This window comes from Coenobita brevimanus, chromosome 64 (genome assembly GCF_032717465.1).
Source record: "Coenobita brevimanus isolate Jiangsu-jjx chromosome 64, ASM3271746v2, whole genome shotgun sequence".
Classification (NCBI taxonomy): domain Eukaryota; kingdom Metazoa; phylum Arthropoda; class Malacostraca; order Decapoda; family Coenobitidae; genus Coenobita; species Coenobita brevimanus.
This window is the reverse complement of record NC_137017.1, coordinates 33,124,163-33,143,155: the sequence shown is the minus strand read 5'-3', so window position 1 is coordinate 33,143,155 and position 18,993 is coordinate 33,124,163. Positions and strand designations below refer to the sequence as shown.

The window sequence follows — 18,993 nt, the reverse complement described above, 5'->3', positions numbered from 1 at the left end:
CGTGCACGTTTTTCTTTAATAATTATTATTATTATCAAATTCCAGCCAGCATCGCTTCTCCTTTATGATTCACGTGTGCCATCCTCTGGTAATCGCTGGACGTCGCAAACACGAGGCATTTCAGCCTATTACACTGCAGTGGTGTCAGCCGGGGTGGGGTGGGGGTGAGGTTGTGGTCCAGTAAAGGTAAACATTGACGTCCAGGGCCTCAGGGGCTGACCACACCACACCACATTACCCACCCAACAGTCTCCACACCTCATTTGATTAACCCGTGCTTTGTTGGGTACACACGAGCACAACCACACACGCTCAGTCACCAGCAGATTAGGGAAGCAAACATCGTGCAACATACGCACGCACACTGCCTCATAATCGTCGCACACTTAAATGAACGCACATTAAAGCATACCGTTACGTATGTTCTCTCTCTCTCTCTCTCTCTCACACACACACACACACACACTACATATCCATACATACGTACATACATACAGTGCAGGTTACATATCACACTGAGTCGTCGTTTGATTCCCAGCACTAACTCTGATGCAGACTAAATGGAAATTTGATTACACCATCTGCAATAAGAATGACATTAGCGTTATTAGAGTGGCCGGCAACACTGGCTTCAGCTTAAGTGCTTGAAAGATACCCAATGCAATCAAGAGCAGAACTACAGCACCCGAAACTACAGGGAAGACTCTGGTGAATTTCAGTAAGTGTTAGAAGGTCGTGGAAAGTGTGAAGCGACTCTCCTAAAATGTCAGTAATTAAATGGAAGTCTCCCAGATCAGGGGCTTAAGTACCAGAAGGCAATTCGACGTAATTGAGCTGAACTACAGGCAGTAAGCAAAGGCTGGACTCTGAAGTCGTGACACCAATTACTTCCCCAAAGGCAGAGCCACTGTCACATACACAACGAATGTATGGATAAGCAATACTACCACGCCTGATTTGTGGCTTCAAGGTCGTAATAAAATTAAAACAGAGTGGTATTACAGTGCAGGATATCATCTGGCTAGGAGAGACAGCTGGGGTGGCAGTAATCATGCAGACTGCCTCACCTCCGTCGCTTACCCCCAACTAGTGTCATCTGACGGCAGCAGCTGCGCCACACACCCAAGATCATAGCTTCTCTTGCCCGGTTTAATAGCAGGCCGGGATTACACAGATTCAGGAGCACCAGAAGTGGCAGCAGCAGCACAAATGGGATCAAGAGACAAACACAAGTGCCAGCGGTATTAGGAAGAACAGGAGAGCAAAACTGAGAGCAGGGGCGAGATCAAACTGGAAATATAAGTGTGACCCTTACCAAGTGGAATAGGAAAGGAAAACAAAAATCACAGGCGATGTATAGAAACACATGTGCGACCATTCCTAAAGGCACATGAAAGAAAACACCGACAGTAGAAGAGAAATCAAGACCCGAGTACGAATAACAGTAGTAGCATCATAAAAGGGACGAAAGAGGACAAATTATAAATGCAAAGACACGTACCTTACATATTTTTAGATATGGCATAAAACGCATGAAGAAAAACACACAATACAAACATACGTAAGTAAAGTGTGAGAAAAAGGCAAGATGGAGTTGGGTGGGGTGGGGGGGATTATAGTAGTTGGCAATACAATTACGATATGACTATGAATTACGGCAGGTCAAGTAGGATTAAAGAGTACTGTAATTATAATAACTGGAGTCAGAGTACAAATACAGGACAGAGAACACTGGGTAAGAGGAAGGTATCAATACACAAGGAGGCTGAGGTAAGGATGATAACTGGGGCCAGGGTAGCAGGATGGCACAAGACAAAATGGGCAAATGTAGGCAGGGATAAAGAGGAGCACAGGTAGGTGAAGGATGAGAGTAAAGGGCAGGCTACAGGACTAGGTGAGCACTGTGGACGGATGAGCTGGTAGGTTGTGGGAAGGGAACCAACTCTAGCTTTATTATTTAGCGGGTATCGCCACGCCTCCACTTTAAAACATTCAGAGCTCCGTCTAACTTTACCTGACCTGGTAGGGTGAGACAAGGCAACACAGACCCGTACCAAAACACTGTGAGGCACAGCAGAATGGTGAGGCAGGGTGAGGTAGCGCACAATGGCAAGGTAGGGTGAGGCAGAGAAGAATGGTAAGGAAGGGTGAGGCAAAGCAGAATGGTAAGGCAGGGTGAGGCAGAGCAGAACGGTAAGGCAGGGTGAGGAGAGCAGAACAGGAAAGCAGAGTGAGGCACAGCAGAACAGTAAAGCAGGGTGAGGCAGAGAGGAATAACAAGGCAAGGTGAGGCAGAGCACAATGGTAAGGGGGAGCAGAATCGCAAGGCAGGGTTAGACAGTGCTGAATGGCATGGCAGGGTGAGGCAGAGCAGAATGGCAAGGCAGGGTTAGGCAGTGCAGAGCGGCATGGCAGGGCTCGTTACAACAAAATGGAAAAATCAGGATGTGGCAGCAACAAAAAGGCTGGGATAGTGAGGTGTGATAAAATAAGGGTATATGGGTGATCAATACTGATGAGGCTGAGAGAGTGGGTGAGGGCAAGACCCGCTCGCCTGGTACGGTGTATCAGCGGCGCGAGGCAGGTCGGTATAAAAAGGCGGCAGGGAGGAGGCACATATAATGAGGCAGGAAGAGGCACGATATTGTAATTAGGTACAGTAAAGCACGCACATACACGGCAGACTGTGATAAATAATTAGGTAAGGTACGGACTCTGCTACAAATTAGGTAAACCACCACGATTTCTCCCCTATGCTGAATATAATTGTCTGGCACTACAATGAATGTCTAAATCCGTACTGCAGAGGTTAGATTTTCCCAGACGAGAAGTGTCGCTTTGGTAATATCACAGGAGATAGTATGAATAATATGAAGTCAAACTGCACACAGAAAAGAAGCAGAATGAGTCAGGAATAATATTATGTGGCTAAAGAGACCAACAGCATAAACCATGGCCAGAAAAATATTATATAATTAAGTTGGAACGCGCAGACTGGGCAAGAGGCTGACGTAAAACAAGTGAGGCAATGTGAGGAAGAAAAACACGGTCAGACAGAATAACACAATAAGGTAGGGTGAGGCAGAATAACACAGTACGGTAGGGTGAGGCAGAATAACACAGTAAGGTTGGGTGAGGCAAATAACAGTAAGGAATGGTGAGGCAAATAACAGTAAGATAGGGTGAGGTAGAGTAAAACGATGTAAAAGTCAGTCAGAGTGATACAGAGAGGGTGAGGCAGGGTACAACGGTGGGGCAGGTGACAGCAACACGGCGGCAGGGTGAATCAGAGTAAAACAGGGAGTGGATGAAACACGCTGAAGCGGTGTGAGGTGCGAGGATGACAGTGAATGATGCACAATAACACAGCCAAACAGGGAAATATGGTTGGACAAGAGAGGCAGCGCGAGGCAGGATAACACAGCTTGGCAGGACAACAGGACACAAAAGCCAGGCAGGTTGAGGCGAGGCAGGATAACAAAGAGAGGCAGGGTAGCACAGTGAATCAGAGTGAAGTGGTAGGACAAGAGGAAGCGAGGCAGGGAAGGGAGGAACACACACACACACACACACACACACACACACACACACACACACACACACACACACACACACACATGGGGGAGGGGGGGGTGAGAGGCAGGTGGGTGTGGCATGGAGATAACGAGAGCAGCAAAAAGCATGGAGCGAAAAGATGAACCCGGGTAAAATAGTGGAGGCAGAAACAGAGCAGGTGTGCCAGGAATGGGGGAAGAAGTTGAGACGGCGCAGGGGGAGGGGGGGGTGGAGATTGAGACTAAAGATGATGGGGACGGAAAAAGACAAAAATGGCTACATGAAGAGATCTACCCTACAGTTTAATACCAAGTGTTTTGCGGCTGCCAGAGTAGTCACATAACCGTAGCATAAGAAACTGTATGCCCGAAGTACGGAAAGACAACTGTATACACACAACACAGTGGATGCGTTAATAGAGATTATTATTAACATCCTACCACAAAATATCCCTCAACAGAATAATCGCCTCGAGGTAGCAACAAAACAAGTCATTTTACTATTCGGGTTAACAGGGGAAGTGTAAGGAAAAATTGGAACAAAGACAAAGGAGAATCAGGTAAAAGACTTGAAAAGAACGATGAGAGGCAGGCAGACTGGAGGGGAGAGAGGCAATAAGGGGAGGAGAGGGGAAAGAGACAGTGAAGGGGAGGATCGAGGGAGTGGAAGCAAAGAGACATAGGAGGCGACAGGGAAAAGGTGAGGCCGAAGAGAGGAGATGGGGGAAGAGAGAGGTAGAGAAGGAGAGGAGATGAGAGAAGATATGGAGAGGAGAGAGAGATAGAGAGGCAGAGAAGGAGAGGAGAGAAGGGAAGAGAGAGGCGGCGAAGGGGAGGAGAGAAGAAGAGAGAGGGGAAGAGAACGAGAGGAGAGGAGAGAGTTAGGACGGGGATAAGCATACACGAGCAGACGGCGTAGGGACTGACGAACGTGAGTCACAGCAAGTAGATGGGGGGGGGGGAAGAGAGGTACATTTTTAATTTTAAATAACAGAACAGAGGAAGGAAAAACGAATATAAAAAAAAAAATCCATACACCAGATTACTAGCGTCCTCCATTCATAAAATATCTAACAGTTGGACTTGAACAGCTGTAGGTTGAAGTGTGGGGGGGACACAACTCCGGGGAAGCGAGTTCCAGACAGATGCAGTTCGGGGAATAAAGGAATTCTGATAGGCAGATGTTCTGCAACATGGCTGTGTGGCATTCCAGTCATGCGCGCTACCAGTGTAGCCTGAGGGAAGGCATAGAGAGGTGGCACAATGGCCGCAACTTCGTCTGAGCATTTGCCATAAAAGTATCTGTAATATAATGCAAGGGAGGTAACATTTCTTCTTACTTGTAGGGGAGGTAGTTTATTTATAATAGCAGGGTTATTAATAATTCCAACAGCGGTGTTCTGAATTTTGTCTAGTTGTTTTAGTGCAACCTCTCCACATCCATTCCACAAGGGTGAGCATTATTCAAGGCAAGAGCGCACATGACTTTCATAAATTATATGAAGTCAAAAATAAACACAGGGAGGAAAGAGGTGAGAAGCAAGAGAGGAGGAAAAATGACGGGAAAGACAGTGTAGAAGAGACAGAAAGTTGGAAAGTCTGGAAACAGAAGAGATGAACACGAAGGGAAGGAAAAGAAAAACGACAAAAAGGAGAAAACAAGGTAGAGGCGTAAATGAATGAAGGCTTAGTACTAATGCTCCATGAGAAATATAAATGACGGATGCACTGTTTACAGGAAGCAGTTTGTTGTGTATAAAAACAGAGGGGAAGGAGTGGGAGGAGAGGAACAACGGGAGCAGAGGAGGAAACCGGAGGAAGGTAGAAAAGAGGGATTAAAGAAGGAAGGAAACGTAAGGATGGGGGAAAAGGGAAGCGCATGATACGAGCAAGGAAGGGGAAGCATCAGGGAAGGAGGAGGCAGGAGAGAAGGAGGCAGGAGGAAAGGAGGCAGGGGGGAACGAGGAGGCAGGACGGAAAGAGGAGGCTGGAGGAAAGGAGGAGGCAGGAGGGAAGAGGGAGACAGAAGGGAAGGAGGAGGCAGGAGGGAAGGACGAGACAGGAAGGAAGAGGGAGGCAGAAGGGAAGGAGGAGGCAGGAGGGAAGGAGGAGGCAGGAGGGAAGGAGGAGGCAGGAGGGAAGGAGGAGGCAGGAGGGAAGGAGGAGGCAGGAGGGAAGGAGGAGGCTGGAGGGAAGGAGACGGAAAGAGGGAAAGAGGTGGCTGGAGGGAAAGACGAGGCAGGAGGGAGGGACGAGGCAGGAGGGAAGAAGGAGGCAGGAGGGAAGAGGGAGGCAGGAGGGAAGAGGGAGGCAGGAGGGAAGAGGGAGGCAGGAGGAAGGAGGAGGCAGGAGGGAAGAGGGAGGCAGGAGGAAAGAGGAAAGCAGGAGGGAAGGCGGGAGGTCGAGATAGCGGGCCAACGAGCGCCAGCCAACATGTGCTCTAAATGCTGAACCTGTGGTGCGGGTAGAGACGGGGTGTGACGGGTGTCTGAGAGGCGATGACTTGAAAGCGTTGGCCAGGGAAGTAAAGGAAACAAAGAGACGGCAACAAAGCAGAATCAGGTACACACACACACACACACACACACACACACACACACACACACACACACACACACGATTCCCCCTGTCATTCCACAATCTCATCAAGTTGAAAGCCAGTTTAAGGTGCTCAATGACAATCCCAGAAGTATTGTACCCTCGTGTTTTTTCCACCTGTAAATTGGATTGAGTTCCACCGGACAGATGCAAGTGCTTCTGTAAAAAAGGGAAGGCCGAGATACGGTGGCGATGGGGAGAGAATGGTGATGGTGTGGAGAGGGTGAGGCGAGAGTGGTTAGCTGAGGAAAACAGGAAGTGTGGGATGAGTTTATAATGAGTTTCGTGAGGATGAGATGGTAGGTTTTGGAGAGTGGCGTGTTGGACAAGGCAGGTAGCGTGTGTTTTGATATCGTGACGTCTCTTGTTTGAATTTCGGTTCCACTAGATGGTTCACTTTAGCTTAGGAGAGATCCCTCGTAGTGACGGATTTACAAGTCCTCCAATACAATGACATCCAAAATCATTATTCCTGCTCCTTTAAGTGACTGGTCCGTAAGAATCTCTAGCATCGAATGTGAGTGTTTGAAGATGAGCTTTGTGAGGGAAAATGGAGAGGTGTAATGACTGGATGAGTTGTATGCCATGGAGGACGATGGAGGGTGGATCAGAACGAAACTCAGGAAGACAGCGGCCCCAATGAAAACAATCGAACAGTCAGTCGGGTATGTAGCCTGTCTCAGTCGACAGTCTCGATGCCCCAGTTTAGTGGCCTAGCAGCTTCCCAGCACCCTGTCCCCAGCGATTCATTTGAGTCATTATGCCTTAATTGTCACACTGCATGTTGGTACTGTCTATAATAATATCGATATTGTCTGCATACATGCATACGAAAGTGTATTATCGTTCCTTATACAATTGTAAGCTGTTAGGAAGAAGTGCGAGATACTTTAAGTTAACAAGAAATTGAATGATAGTGTGTGTGTGTGTGTGTGTGTGTGTGTGTGTGTGTGTGTGTGTGTGTGTGTGTGTGTGTGTGTGTGTGTAAATGTGCTGATGACAGTGAGGGGGTACTATGCAAATGAAGGCAGGGACAGACCACACACAGGAGAGGGAGGCAGGCACTGGTATGAGCTGGTAAGAACATTTAAGCTTTTCACTGGTACTGTCGCACTTACACGTGTTATTCTGCCTCACACAATGCTTTTCTAATCAGTGACGGGAAATTCCTGGCAATCAGAAAGAAACAATATCGTTAACCCTTTTTCTCGTATAGTACCAGTTCTGGCTAATGTCATTTAATTTTAATAAGTGACGAAAACTCGAATGATAAAACTTCTTGATTCAATGACGTATTTTCTAGCTTGAACTTGCTATCTCTAGATGATTTTAGATACCTCTGGAAGGACCTCTCGTGGTGGTGATAATGAGGTCCACGTCTACCCCTTCAGTGCGAATGTCTTCAACTGAATAACCGGTTTGGAGAGTGAATCACTGAATTATGAAAGACTTCAAAGTATTGTAGGGGTTGACAATCACCGCGAAGGGAAAGGAAGCTTCAAGTAATTAGTGGGAACAGGGGGATTATGGAGTGAAACAAAGAAAACAATAACAAAACACGAACAAATAATAAAAGAAAGAAGTTGAAATAAAAATAAAATAGCAACACCGTATATAATTAACATAATCTCCAACAAAAACAAGAGCATGAAGGAAGCATCTAACTACGCTTCGCTCTCACAAACCTTGAGAGTTCGATGCAGGTAAAAAGAAAGGGTTTAATACGTATCTTCCAGAGGCGAGAGTGATTGATTTATCTGGCAATGTTTGTGTTGCAAACGGAACAGTACTGGAAAAGGCGAGGACATGAAAACCTGGCTGTCGATGATCTACAACAAACAGAAAAACACTTCTGATTTACAATGTCACACCTATTTAGAATATACTGTACATATTTAAGTAGAGTACTCAAGAAATTTACCACTTTTCCCCATTCTTTCCAACGTCATGTATTTTCGTGGAAAGTGTATGGAAATTTCCCTGCTTACCGGCAAACCCTAGCAAAGTAAATTATTCCCACATCTACTTGTGCCATTTACTCATAACCACTGTTATGGTAACTCTTCCTCTCAATCATTCGTCTAAAACACTGCCTTTCACTCAAGAACAATTTCTCTTCCTTTCCATTCTTCCTCCACTCCTCTCTCTCTCTCTCTCTCTCTCTCTCTCTCTCTCTCTCTCTCTCTCTCAAGAGATAGGGATACGTATGTGCGAAAGCCTGGCCCAGACCATAGGGAAAAAAAAAAGTGTGGAGTGGAAAGCGAAATACTTGCCTGGCCTTAGGGATCTTCATGGATTACAAATTGCTTCATCTGAATATCAGTAATGTACGGTAACTTATCTATCCTATCCCTTGGATGCCATATCTAATTTACTTCTCACTCGCAATTCTACTTCTCTTTCAATACTGATACTTATTACAGGCAAACACAAGCACATCAGCAACTAATGATGACCATCTTCAGTAACTCAAGAAGATGCTGCCTACCGGATAAACATCACGCTGTAAACAGCTGCCTCAGTTTACAAGCTAACTCAGTTAACTGGAAATTATATCCAGGAGAGTTTGGCGTCGCGGCCTTACTGGGCTGCCTCCACACTTCAATTCTGCTACGGGAAGATTACTAGCCTTACAACCCAGGTAAAAGTGAGCTCTAACAGTACACACTCATTTAAATACACGAAAAACGTTGTTAAACTGAAAGTACATATAAATGATCAACTTCTATAACATCGCCTAGTAATATATGCTCGTGTGCGTCAAGGAAAATTGTTATTCAGTCAAATTAAGACATGATTAATTTAACAAAGTCTCTGGGAGTCCTTTTTTATTTATAATATGGTGAACACCACCAGACAAACTTATTCATATCTGGTATAACGACCCAAGGCTGCTGGGGTAAATCAACTGTCACACAGGGGAAGAGGTCCTTGGGGAGGAAGAGGGTACCTACAAGAAACTCTAGTAAATGAAATACAAAACAACAATACCATAGAGTTGTAACACAATGGGATGAAGTACCTCCCTGGGATGTTAAGACAATCGTCTGCCGATGGGCAACACAAAATACAGGTGTTTTCAAGGGGTTCACAGGCACTGGCTTTTCTTAATGAATCTTTACTATGGAGCATGGGAGTCAACCAAACAAACTACTGACAACTGGCCAAAACTAACATGAAATATTACACACTCACGTATGCTATGTCTCCATCCCTGCATGTTCCCTGTGAACCATACATCCAGGGGACTCCGCAAAAATTTCTCAGTTGACCAGAACCATCCTGTCTCTTCCCGGGAGCCATTATCATGCTCCCCCACCGCCCCACACACACACTCTAACACCGAACCAGCATAACTTTGACATCCAGGGATGTCTCACTCAAGAAATCCACACAGACATTGCAATAAAAAAACGAATGTCAGCAGAACTACCACATCAATTCCAGCCATCCTTCTTTGTGTGTGTGTGTGTGTGTGTGTGTGTGTGTGTGTGTGTGTGTGTGTGTGTGTGTGTGTGTGTGTGTGTGTGTGTGTGTGTGTGTGTGTGTGTGTATCAGCACTTGTCCAAATGGGTCGTTTCTGAATAGAGTCTCACTTTGGAACAAGTGCTCTGTGGCCCTATCGGGACACACAGCGCTTGACGTAACTCCAAGGAAATGCCCCGCCGCATTTTCCAAGTACTCATAATGTAACGCCGGTGGCGATAATTATCAGCGGCCAAAACAGTCATTCAGTAATTTTCAGTCGATATGAATTTGGAAAAGTACACAAACAGAACAGAATATATCCGACCAAATTTCCAAGTGACAGTAACCTACATGACTTAACATACAATATACAGCAACAGCCAAGCACCTGTCGCAGTACCGCCATTTACCGTTTCCCCATGTACCCCCTTCCACATTTTCATGCACTAAGAAAGCCCTCTCATATCCATTTACCCCCAACCAAGAGATTTTTTTTTTTTTTTTTTTCCAGAAATGCTCGTTCAACATAGAAAACATCTCACTTACTGAACGCGTTATCAAAGTTATATCAAACCACTCGGGTTCAAAAATTCTCTTCCAGGCAGAACAAAAAAGTCTGAAAGTAGAATATATACAAAAATAAGTAAGACGACAACGGATTGACGGGCTTCATGTAGCCACAATCCGATCCCTCAAGCAAGACCTGCTTCCTATACGTAAGTACCTTGATCTACAACCTCGTCGGCCTAGTAGCCTGTGCCCTACACCCTACCACACCTTGCCTTCCTTATCCTGCCACGCCCCGGCCATCCCTGTGCTCTACACCCTACCACACCTTGCCTTCCTTATCCTGCCACGCCCCGGCCATCCCTGTGCTCTACACCCTACCACACCTTGCCTTCCTTATCCTGTCACACCCCGGCCATCCCTGTGCCCTACACCCTACCACACCTTGCCTTCCTTATCCTGTCACACCCCGGCCATCCCTGTGCCCTACACCGTACCACACCTTGCCTCCCTTATCCTGCCACGCCCCTCCCTCGCCAGTTGCACTCGTTTTCCACACACACGTCCACGGAGGCGGAATGGAAGCTGAGCGTGTTTGTGTGGATGAGGGATACGGATCCGGTCTGGTGAGGTTTAAATCATTTCTGTGGAATGGCAGTGCCACTAGAGGAATTCTATCTTTAACTTATATATGCTCCATTACTTTCGTACGTTTCAGCTTATTTTTTTACATCCACAGTAACTTAAGCGAAACATTCATCCATTTTTGTCTTCATGATTTAACGTCAACTCTTTGCAATAGTTATTATAATAATTCATATTAACCCCATGAACAAATATCTGGCAGTCTTGTATTAAACAGATGTGGAAAAGAGGTGAGAGATACACTCCACAATTTACACAAAATAAAAAAGAAAATAAAAGAAATTAAGAAAACTGACGAGAAAACGTCTGGAGAAAACAACAGTCGAGACGGAAGCGGAGAAAAAGTGGTGTGTCATTCCGACATGAGGGGCATATAGTGGAGCCTTGTGTTAAGGGGAAAGTTTGAACGAGATGCAACGACTGCTGAGGAGAAAGTTGGAGTCTCGTGGCTTCCGCTGACCTTGGACTGAGGGATAACTTGGTGTGGCCTAAGTTTGTGGTGGAGGTGGCACGCACAAATGACCACACACAAGTTTATAACACATGGCTCAACAGGTGTAGATAATTCATAAAATTATTTCACAGCAGAATAATTTATACAAAAAGTACTATCATGCATTAAATGTGTCACCAATGGTTTTAATACAATTTATATCATCAACAATACTGACAACTAGGCTTTCAAAATAATAGTATGCAGCTTCATAATTAGTGAGACTGACCTCCAACAATTACATAAACGCACCGAATCATGGCTGCTGCAGCTACCGTAACCCCTGACCCACACTGACAGCCAATACTATGTTCATCTTGTGTAAGCCTTATCACAGCTACACACACACACTCTGTTCATCGTGTGTAAGCCTTATCACAGCTACACACACACACACACACACACACACACACACACACACACACACACACACACACACACACACACACACACACGCTACACACACAGACGCACTCGCCCAGGCTGGATACACGAGAGGTTTACTCGGACAGGAGATATACTCATGTGCAATGAACACCAATGACGATGCCGTGAGGAGTCACGAAGTGCCAAGAGCATCTCAACAATATACAAAGCCAATCAGGATAGAGTGGCCTACAAAATAGGATAGCTGGTGATTCTAGTTGTAATGGAATGCTGACAACCCTAAGGAAGAGATCGGCGTGGATGGGTGCAAGAGATGAAGGAAGAGAAACAAAAACATGCGAGCAAAAGATATGAACATGGGGAAGAGGAAAACATGAGGCACAATAAAAAACGTGGCAAGAGAAGCTGGGAGAAAAGTATGGGGAAAAAAAAAGGGAAACAATATGAAATAAGGGCATGGACAAGAAGGGAACTATGTGCAAAAGGTTGAGGCATCAAGATGTGGAGAACCTGGGAATGAAGTGCTGAATAGGACAGATGCATGGGGAATGACGAAAGCTGGGTGAATGATGAAAATGGCATATACATGACAATGAAATCACACAGTCAGCCAGACCGTCAGACTGAGCACGACGCATCATACAGTAAGCGGTGCCGTAATGAAGGGGAGAGCGCCGGCCTAGCACCAACAGCAACACAGTGACAGGAAGTCGATAGGCGCGCCAGTTACCACTCTCAGATGCATCAACCCGCTACCCATGCCAACTCGTTATTCACAACGAGGTTCGTGTTATCTTACAACAATTTTGATATTTATTTCACAGGCATTTTGGAAGATATCAACGATAACGAGAATAAATGAACTAAACAAGTTAGGGAAACATTAAGCTCTTATCACCGTAAAAAAAAAAAAGACATGTCTCACTTGGGTACCTAATGTATCATTAAACGATACATGCTGCACGAAAACTGTATATGTAAACAAATTCAAATGACATGTTGCTTATTTACATTAGCAAAATACAATACAGTTGCTGATGCTAACATAAGACTAAAAAATAGGTTATATCTTACTTACCTTCGGCGACCATGGACGAACCTGGTAAAACCATGGACACTAAAAGTAGATCCCATTTTTGGCGTCAGCAGAACCTCTCACTGTAATACACACAGCTTTCCTAAACACAACACACAGTCGACGGAGCAGGCAAGAACATGAGAAAAGATGCCGTTTGGTCGCCTTACAACATCCCAGGCAGGATATATTTACAATGGAGTAATCAAGAAGGCTGGGTCAGGGAAATTCAGCTGAGTAGGATGTAGGTTGGTGATTATGGTGAGGTTGCTGGGTGAAGGGGATATCCATCACAGCACACGCAACACTTAAGAAATAATAACAGTAACAATGAAATTCTGAGGGAGTGGACAGGTGGCAGACGGGAACAGGGTGGCTGCAGCAAGACTGGATCTATTAAACAATACCGGCTACCAGCGTCCAGCCTGTCTGTGCCACTGCGTCCCCGGCCACCACAGCCCACACAAGCCACACCAAGAAATGTACAGTAACTGGTCTCTTGCTCCAGGGGGTCACGAAAAAAAAATTACTGTGACTAAATAAAGGGACACTGATAATAATCATAATAAAAATAGTAAACATCAAAAGTAGGCACAAAATAGAAAAAAAACAGGCATCTGGATATAAGAGATATAAAAAAACCACAACTGGCGAGACCTGCTGCCCTCCACACCTAGCCTTGGGTGACGGCCTCGCTCCACACCTGAGTCAGCGATGGCTTCAACAATAACTCGGCCTACCACGCTCACCACTACTGGACCTGGGGACGGGACTACTAGGCTACTGGGTCACTCTGGGCTACGGAGAGGGTGTCCAAGGGAATGAGGAACGATACTGAAAGTTCTGGAGTTATTCTGTTCTAGGGAAAAAATGGCAGGGCACAGATGGGTATTCAAGACGGAATAAGGGCTAAGAAAACTTCGCAGTAAACCTTGCTTACCGAAATATTTTACCCACATCCTAATACTGTATTCTCTTGTATGTTATTTATATCGCTTTAATACGGACGTGTTCTGCATCAATAACCCACAAGAGAATACTGGAGTGTCATGTGCAAAACAAAGCGGCAAGGAAGGTGTTATGAAATTTCCAAAGCCACTTAAATATGAGGCAGGACAAAGGAAGGGTGATCTTGGTGTTACTGGGTGGTGTTAGTGATACTGGGGTTACTCTGGATGACTGGTATTGAGTTGTCTGGATTGGATTCACTCAGAGAAAATATTTCGGGCTGTGAAAGTCATTGGACAATTAGGATTATCATGAAATATTAGTATTACTCAGGGATAAGATACTGAAGTTAATTAACACACAAGAAATGATATATTTAGTGGGGTCGCTGAGGACCAAGGGAAGATAGAACTGCTGAAATCACTATAGATACGGTGCCAAGGTTATTGTAATGAGGTGGGTGTTGGGTAGTAATATAATGTAATATGTTACTCTGACCATCACCATAAGGAGCTTTGCAACTGAGTTCCTTCTTTTTCTGGGGGGAGGGGTGTTTCCCATATTTCTAAAAATTATTCATATACGAGGACTTTTCTGTAATTATCTTCCTGGTGTTTTTCCAGCTTCTTTCGCTTCTCATGCATTTGTTTTTGTGCGTAGCATTATGGTGGAGGCATCCTACTGACCCCACCCAAATCACACTGGTATTATTTCACCTTCACACCAAACTCATGGCGGGAAAAACCGATAAGTGTTCATTTTACTACCAATAATTCTAAGGAATTTCTTCTATAAGCACCCCCTGGAAATTAACTTTTCCAGAGACTACTAAACTAGCGTCCTTACAAAGGATGGGAATGGAAACCTCCATTTTTACCGTGAATTAAAAAAAACTTCAAACAGCCTGACCAGAAATCATTATAAAAGCTGTTTTGGCATTAAACCAGTCTACTGCCAAGTTACCTAACCTTAACCTAAATATATCACCTTATTCTGTGTGCAAGGGACACGGGAAAATGTCCAAGAAAATGTCTACACGTAGGACAGAGTTATGTCTAGCGTAAAAAAAAATAATAATCGAAAGGAATTTATATCACACCCTGGAGTAAGTTTATAAAAGTTGCTTATAAGTACAGGCTCTACAGTATAGTTTAGGCTGAATGGTTTTTCCCGGCATGGTTTGGCGTAATGGTTTATATATATATATATATCCATCCATCCATGTATGTATTTATGTATGTATATATATATATATATATATATATATATATATATATATATATATATATATATATATATATATATATATATATATATAACAATTACCAAATCTATGAATTACCCTTAAAAATAAAAATGCTCCTGGTGATGCCCAGTTAACGTATTATAATTTTAACCTTGAATATAGATACTAGAGACGGAAGGAAGGTGTACAGGTACCAGTAATGACTGATAAAGATTTGGAGATATCAGTTACTCCCAACTCGAGGGAGGGAGTGGTAGAAAGCATAAACGGAAGGATCAAGCATGAATGACTATACAAGGGACAGACGCGGCAAGGTCAGCTAGTAATAATAACCCCAAGTAATGTGGAAATGAGGAAGTCGACTAAAAGATGAGGATAATTACGGAAGGTTACAGCAGATCAGTTTAGGTAACAATCCAGCTATCCAGAGTGACCAACAGTTAACATTTCACAACCGACCTGCAATGTGGTGAGAAGGGAGGGCGAATGTAGTGACACGCTACGTTATACTGAGTTTGAACATGACAACAACTACAGACACATAGTGAGCCCACCATTATACACCGTGGATAAATAACAACTAAACACCAAGAACACTGCTAATCTGGGACTGAGGAGGAGGTAGGAAGGGAGGAAAAATGTTACGTGTCGCGATGTGCGTGTATGTAATATCAAGTTCTACACAAACTGAACTGACAGGCGTGCAATAATATGTAAAAATAATCACTAGTAATGCCTATGTTTTGTTCACTGTATGACTGTAAGTATCAAAGCATGCAAGTATATTTGTATGTATGTGTTCATGTAGTGTACGAGTGGATGTGTTGTATGTGGTAGTGGGTACCTGGCGTGTGAGTTGTGGCTGGCATGTGAGTGACGGGTATGGTGTGAGTGTCATGCAGAAGCGAGCGCGGGTGTGAGAGGGCAGCAGGTGGCCGGCGCGGGCGTGAGGGAGTACTGTACATCTCGCTGGTGGCGCGGTGACCTGACGTAACACTGCCACTCGTCCCCCGCCGCTACCTGAGAAGGCGCCAGCTGACCGCTTCAGGCGCGCCCTCTTCTCTGCTACAAGTGCCATGAGGGCTGGGGAGAGGGTGTCGGCCAGGTTCTCATCAGTCACTTCCCTCTCCCGCGCTCCTCGATCCTCGTGCCCCCTCTCTGCTTCTGCCGCCGCAGCTGCCCGTCCCGCCTCCAGACTTTTGCTCCTCGTGGTGCGAGTGGGAGAGGACAGGGCCAATTGCCGCTTGAGAGTGTTGAGCAGCTCCTGTGATGTCATCAGTGAAGAAGACTTGACAGGCCCCTGGTGTGATCCTTGGTGCTGTGGCTGCTGCTTTGCTTGGGTTGCAGCTGTGGAAAGCCGCTGTCGTCCCCCACTCTCCCGCACTGACGCATCCCGTGTCGAATACCTGGCATCTCGCATTGAACTCTCCCGGTACCTGGCCTCCCGTATAGACCCATTGCGCATTGCAGCATCACGGACTTCTTGAAGTGAGGCATATTCACCGTCCATGCGTGCAGGTGACCCATACTGACTGTCGTAGCCAGGCTGTGCCATGATTGATTTCTGATGCTGCAGTGTTCGCTGTTTTTGTCGCATAAATTGCTGTGCCTGTTGCTGTTGATACTGTTGTTTCTGAAGTTGTTGCTGCAACTGTTGCTGATGTAACTGTTGCTGTTGTAAGTGCTGTTGCTGCTGTAGCTGCTTCATCTGAGAATAGGTAGCAGGGATATAGTATCTCTCACGCCAGATGGGGTCACGTGTGGGAGGACGCACCTGCTCGGCGCGGTACTGACGCAGGTCAACATACTCCTGCTGCTGCTGTTGCTGCCGCTCCATGGCCTCATAGTTTCGCAGCTCAACATACTCAGTGAGGTGTGGTGTGCCGGCGCCAGGTGTGCCATAGGTCCCCATGCTGGCCTGGGTGCGCAGGGGCGGGGCACGGTGAGGGAGGTGGACCGCCATGTCGTGTAAGGATGTGTGTGTGTTGGGTGAAGGGTGAGGCTGAGGAGGAAGGGCAGCTAATGGGGACCTGGCAGGGGACTGAGAGTAGGAAGGCGGGCTGGGGCGGGTGGGCGGGCTTGGGCGGGTGGGCGAGGGGGGCGCCAGACGTACTGAGGCACGCCGCCCCCGCCGCTCAGAGACTGTGTATGTGCGGGGTAGGGGTCCGGGCAGGGGGTCAGCATCATGGCTTTGCTGCCATGAGCGGCTCTTACCCATGGCCGCAGGGTGGGCCTGCACGGCCTCCTGCCGCGTGAAGTGGTGGTGACGCTGTCGTCCTGTCTCCACTGCGTGGCCAACAATGGTTGCCTGCTGTTGCTGCTGCCATGACTGGCTCTTGGCCATCTGACGAGCACGTTCACTCTGCGGTGTGCTGTGACCAATACTGTACTGCTGCCATGATCGGGCCTTTAAAAGGGGTGGCTGGGGGCTGCGGGAGCCTGTTCCCCTACCTTCCTCATATGACATACTCCTGTGACTCATGGGTATCTGTGCATCGCCATTATAACGTGCATGGCTACTATCCTGCATGGGCACCATACGGGTCCATGGGTCCCCGGGTGAGGATCTGCTGCCAACTCTAACTGGAGATCTACTTGGTGCTCGCCCAGGAGACCCATTGGGTCCCCGTTTAGGAGATCGACTACTCCTGCGACTATCTCTCCTACGGCTGCTGTCTGAACGACTGGGTGAGCGGCTAGGGGGTCTACTAGGTGAGCGGCTTGGGGGTCGGCTGGGGGACTTGCTGGGAGAACGACGAGACTTGCGTGAAGGAGACCGGTTAACTGATCCCTTGGGTGGTGGGACTGGACTGGAAGTGCTAAGTGAAATGCTCGGCACATTGCCCCGGACACTGCTCGTCCTGCTACCTCGGCTCTCAGTCGACTCTTGAGACTGAGATGCTTTACTCAATATTCCCTGACGGCGGGGACTGGGACGCCGTGACCTGCGGCCGCCACTTTTAACGCTGAGGCGAGACCCCAGTTGCCTACTAGAGCTGCCCTGCTCACTGCTGCTGTTGTCACCGCTGTCTCGAACAGGTGAAGGCAAATCCACATTCTCATAACCATCAGCATCAGTCTGTGAGGTGGCCCTTGGTGAGTGATCAACGTTGTGGTCGTACACACTGCTGGGAGTTGAATCACCACCCCTATCACTCCCTGCTCGGCTCCCAGTTCGACTGCCCGTCTGGCTCCCCGGACGACTGCTGGCAGGCAGACTGGCGGCGGCAGTGGCGGCACGGTCACGAGAGGAACGGCTACTGGTGCCAGTGCGACTGCCAGCACGACTGCCGCTGCCAGCACGACTGCTGTTGTTGGTGCCGCCACGGCTGGAGCCAGAATCTGTAGCGCAGTCCAGAAGACGGTCACCACTCCAGCTCTGACTTTTTTCCATAGTGTGGCCGTCTTCGGACCGCTGCAGTCCAGTACTTCCACGTCCATCAAGGATGGAAGGGGAGCTGTTGATGCTGAAAGAATCAGGCGTATGGTCATGCGTATACTTCCACGACGATGATCTCTCCACACCTGCCTTCTGCTGTGCCTGCTGCTGTTGATACAGTTCACGGGAGGAGCCACTGCTCTTGGAAGGTGTGCTAACAGCAACAGTTTCTCTGCGGCGGCCACTAGTGGTCCGGGCTGCTACAACTGGGTTGGGTGCCACGGCTGCCTCACCTAACTCAGGGGCTGCTGGTGATGGCTGCTTGGTGCTGCCTCCAGATCCACCCCTCAGCAGCCGACTCAACAGCTTGCTTTTCTTCATAATGATGGGTGAATGAGACACAGCCTCAACAAACAGCACACGATGGACACCTCAGTGGGTGCACCTTAGCTCATAAACAATATAATTAGTGGTGCAGCGGCAGAGCAGATGGTACAGGTCTTGTCATGCGAGTGGCAGGCAGGTCACCATCCTACTGCAGCCAACCACTATATCCTGTTGGCTCACTCCACACTGCAAGCCCACACCACAACCATTCAGTCCTCTGCTGCTTGAGGGCATGGGGAAGGGAAAGACAAGGAACACATTAGTACCAACCTTCATAATAACATCACATCTGAGGATCATGCAAGT

General features: G+C 46.9%; 1 protein-coding gene across 1 annotated transcript in view; it reads right to left on the bottom strand.

Annotated features, from left to right (window-relative positions):
- Window positions 1-18,681, bottom strand: part of Dlg5 (MAGUK family member discs large 5) — a 409,368-nt gene extending 390,687 nt beyond the window's left edge. Inside the window, exon 1 of the mRNA XM_080276235.1 lies at window positions 15,885-18,681. Coding sequence (XP_080132361.1) covers window positions 15,885-18,681 — 2,797 coding nt within the window. The remainder of the gene's footprint in view (window positions 1-15,884) is intronic.
- Between the last annotated feature and the right edge of the window lie 312 nt (window positions 18,682-18,993).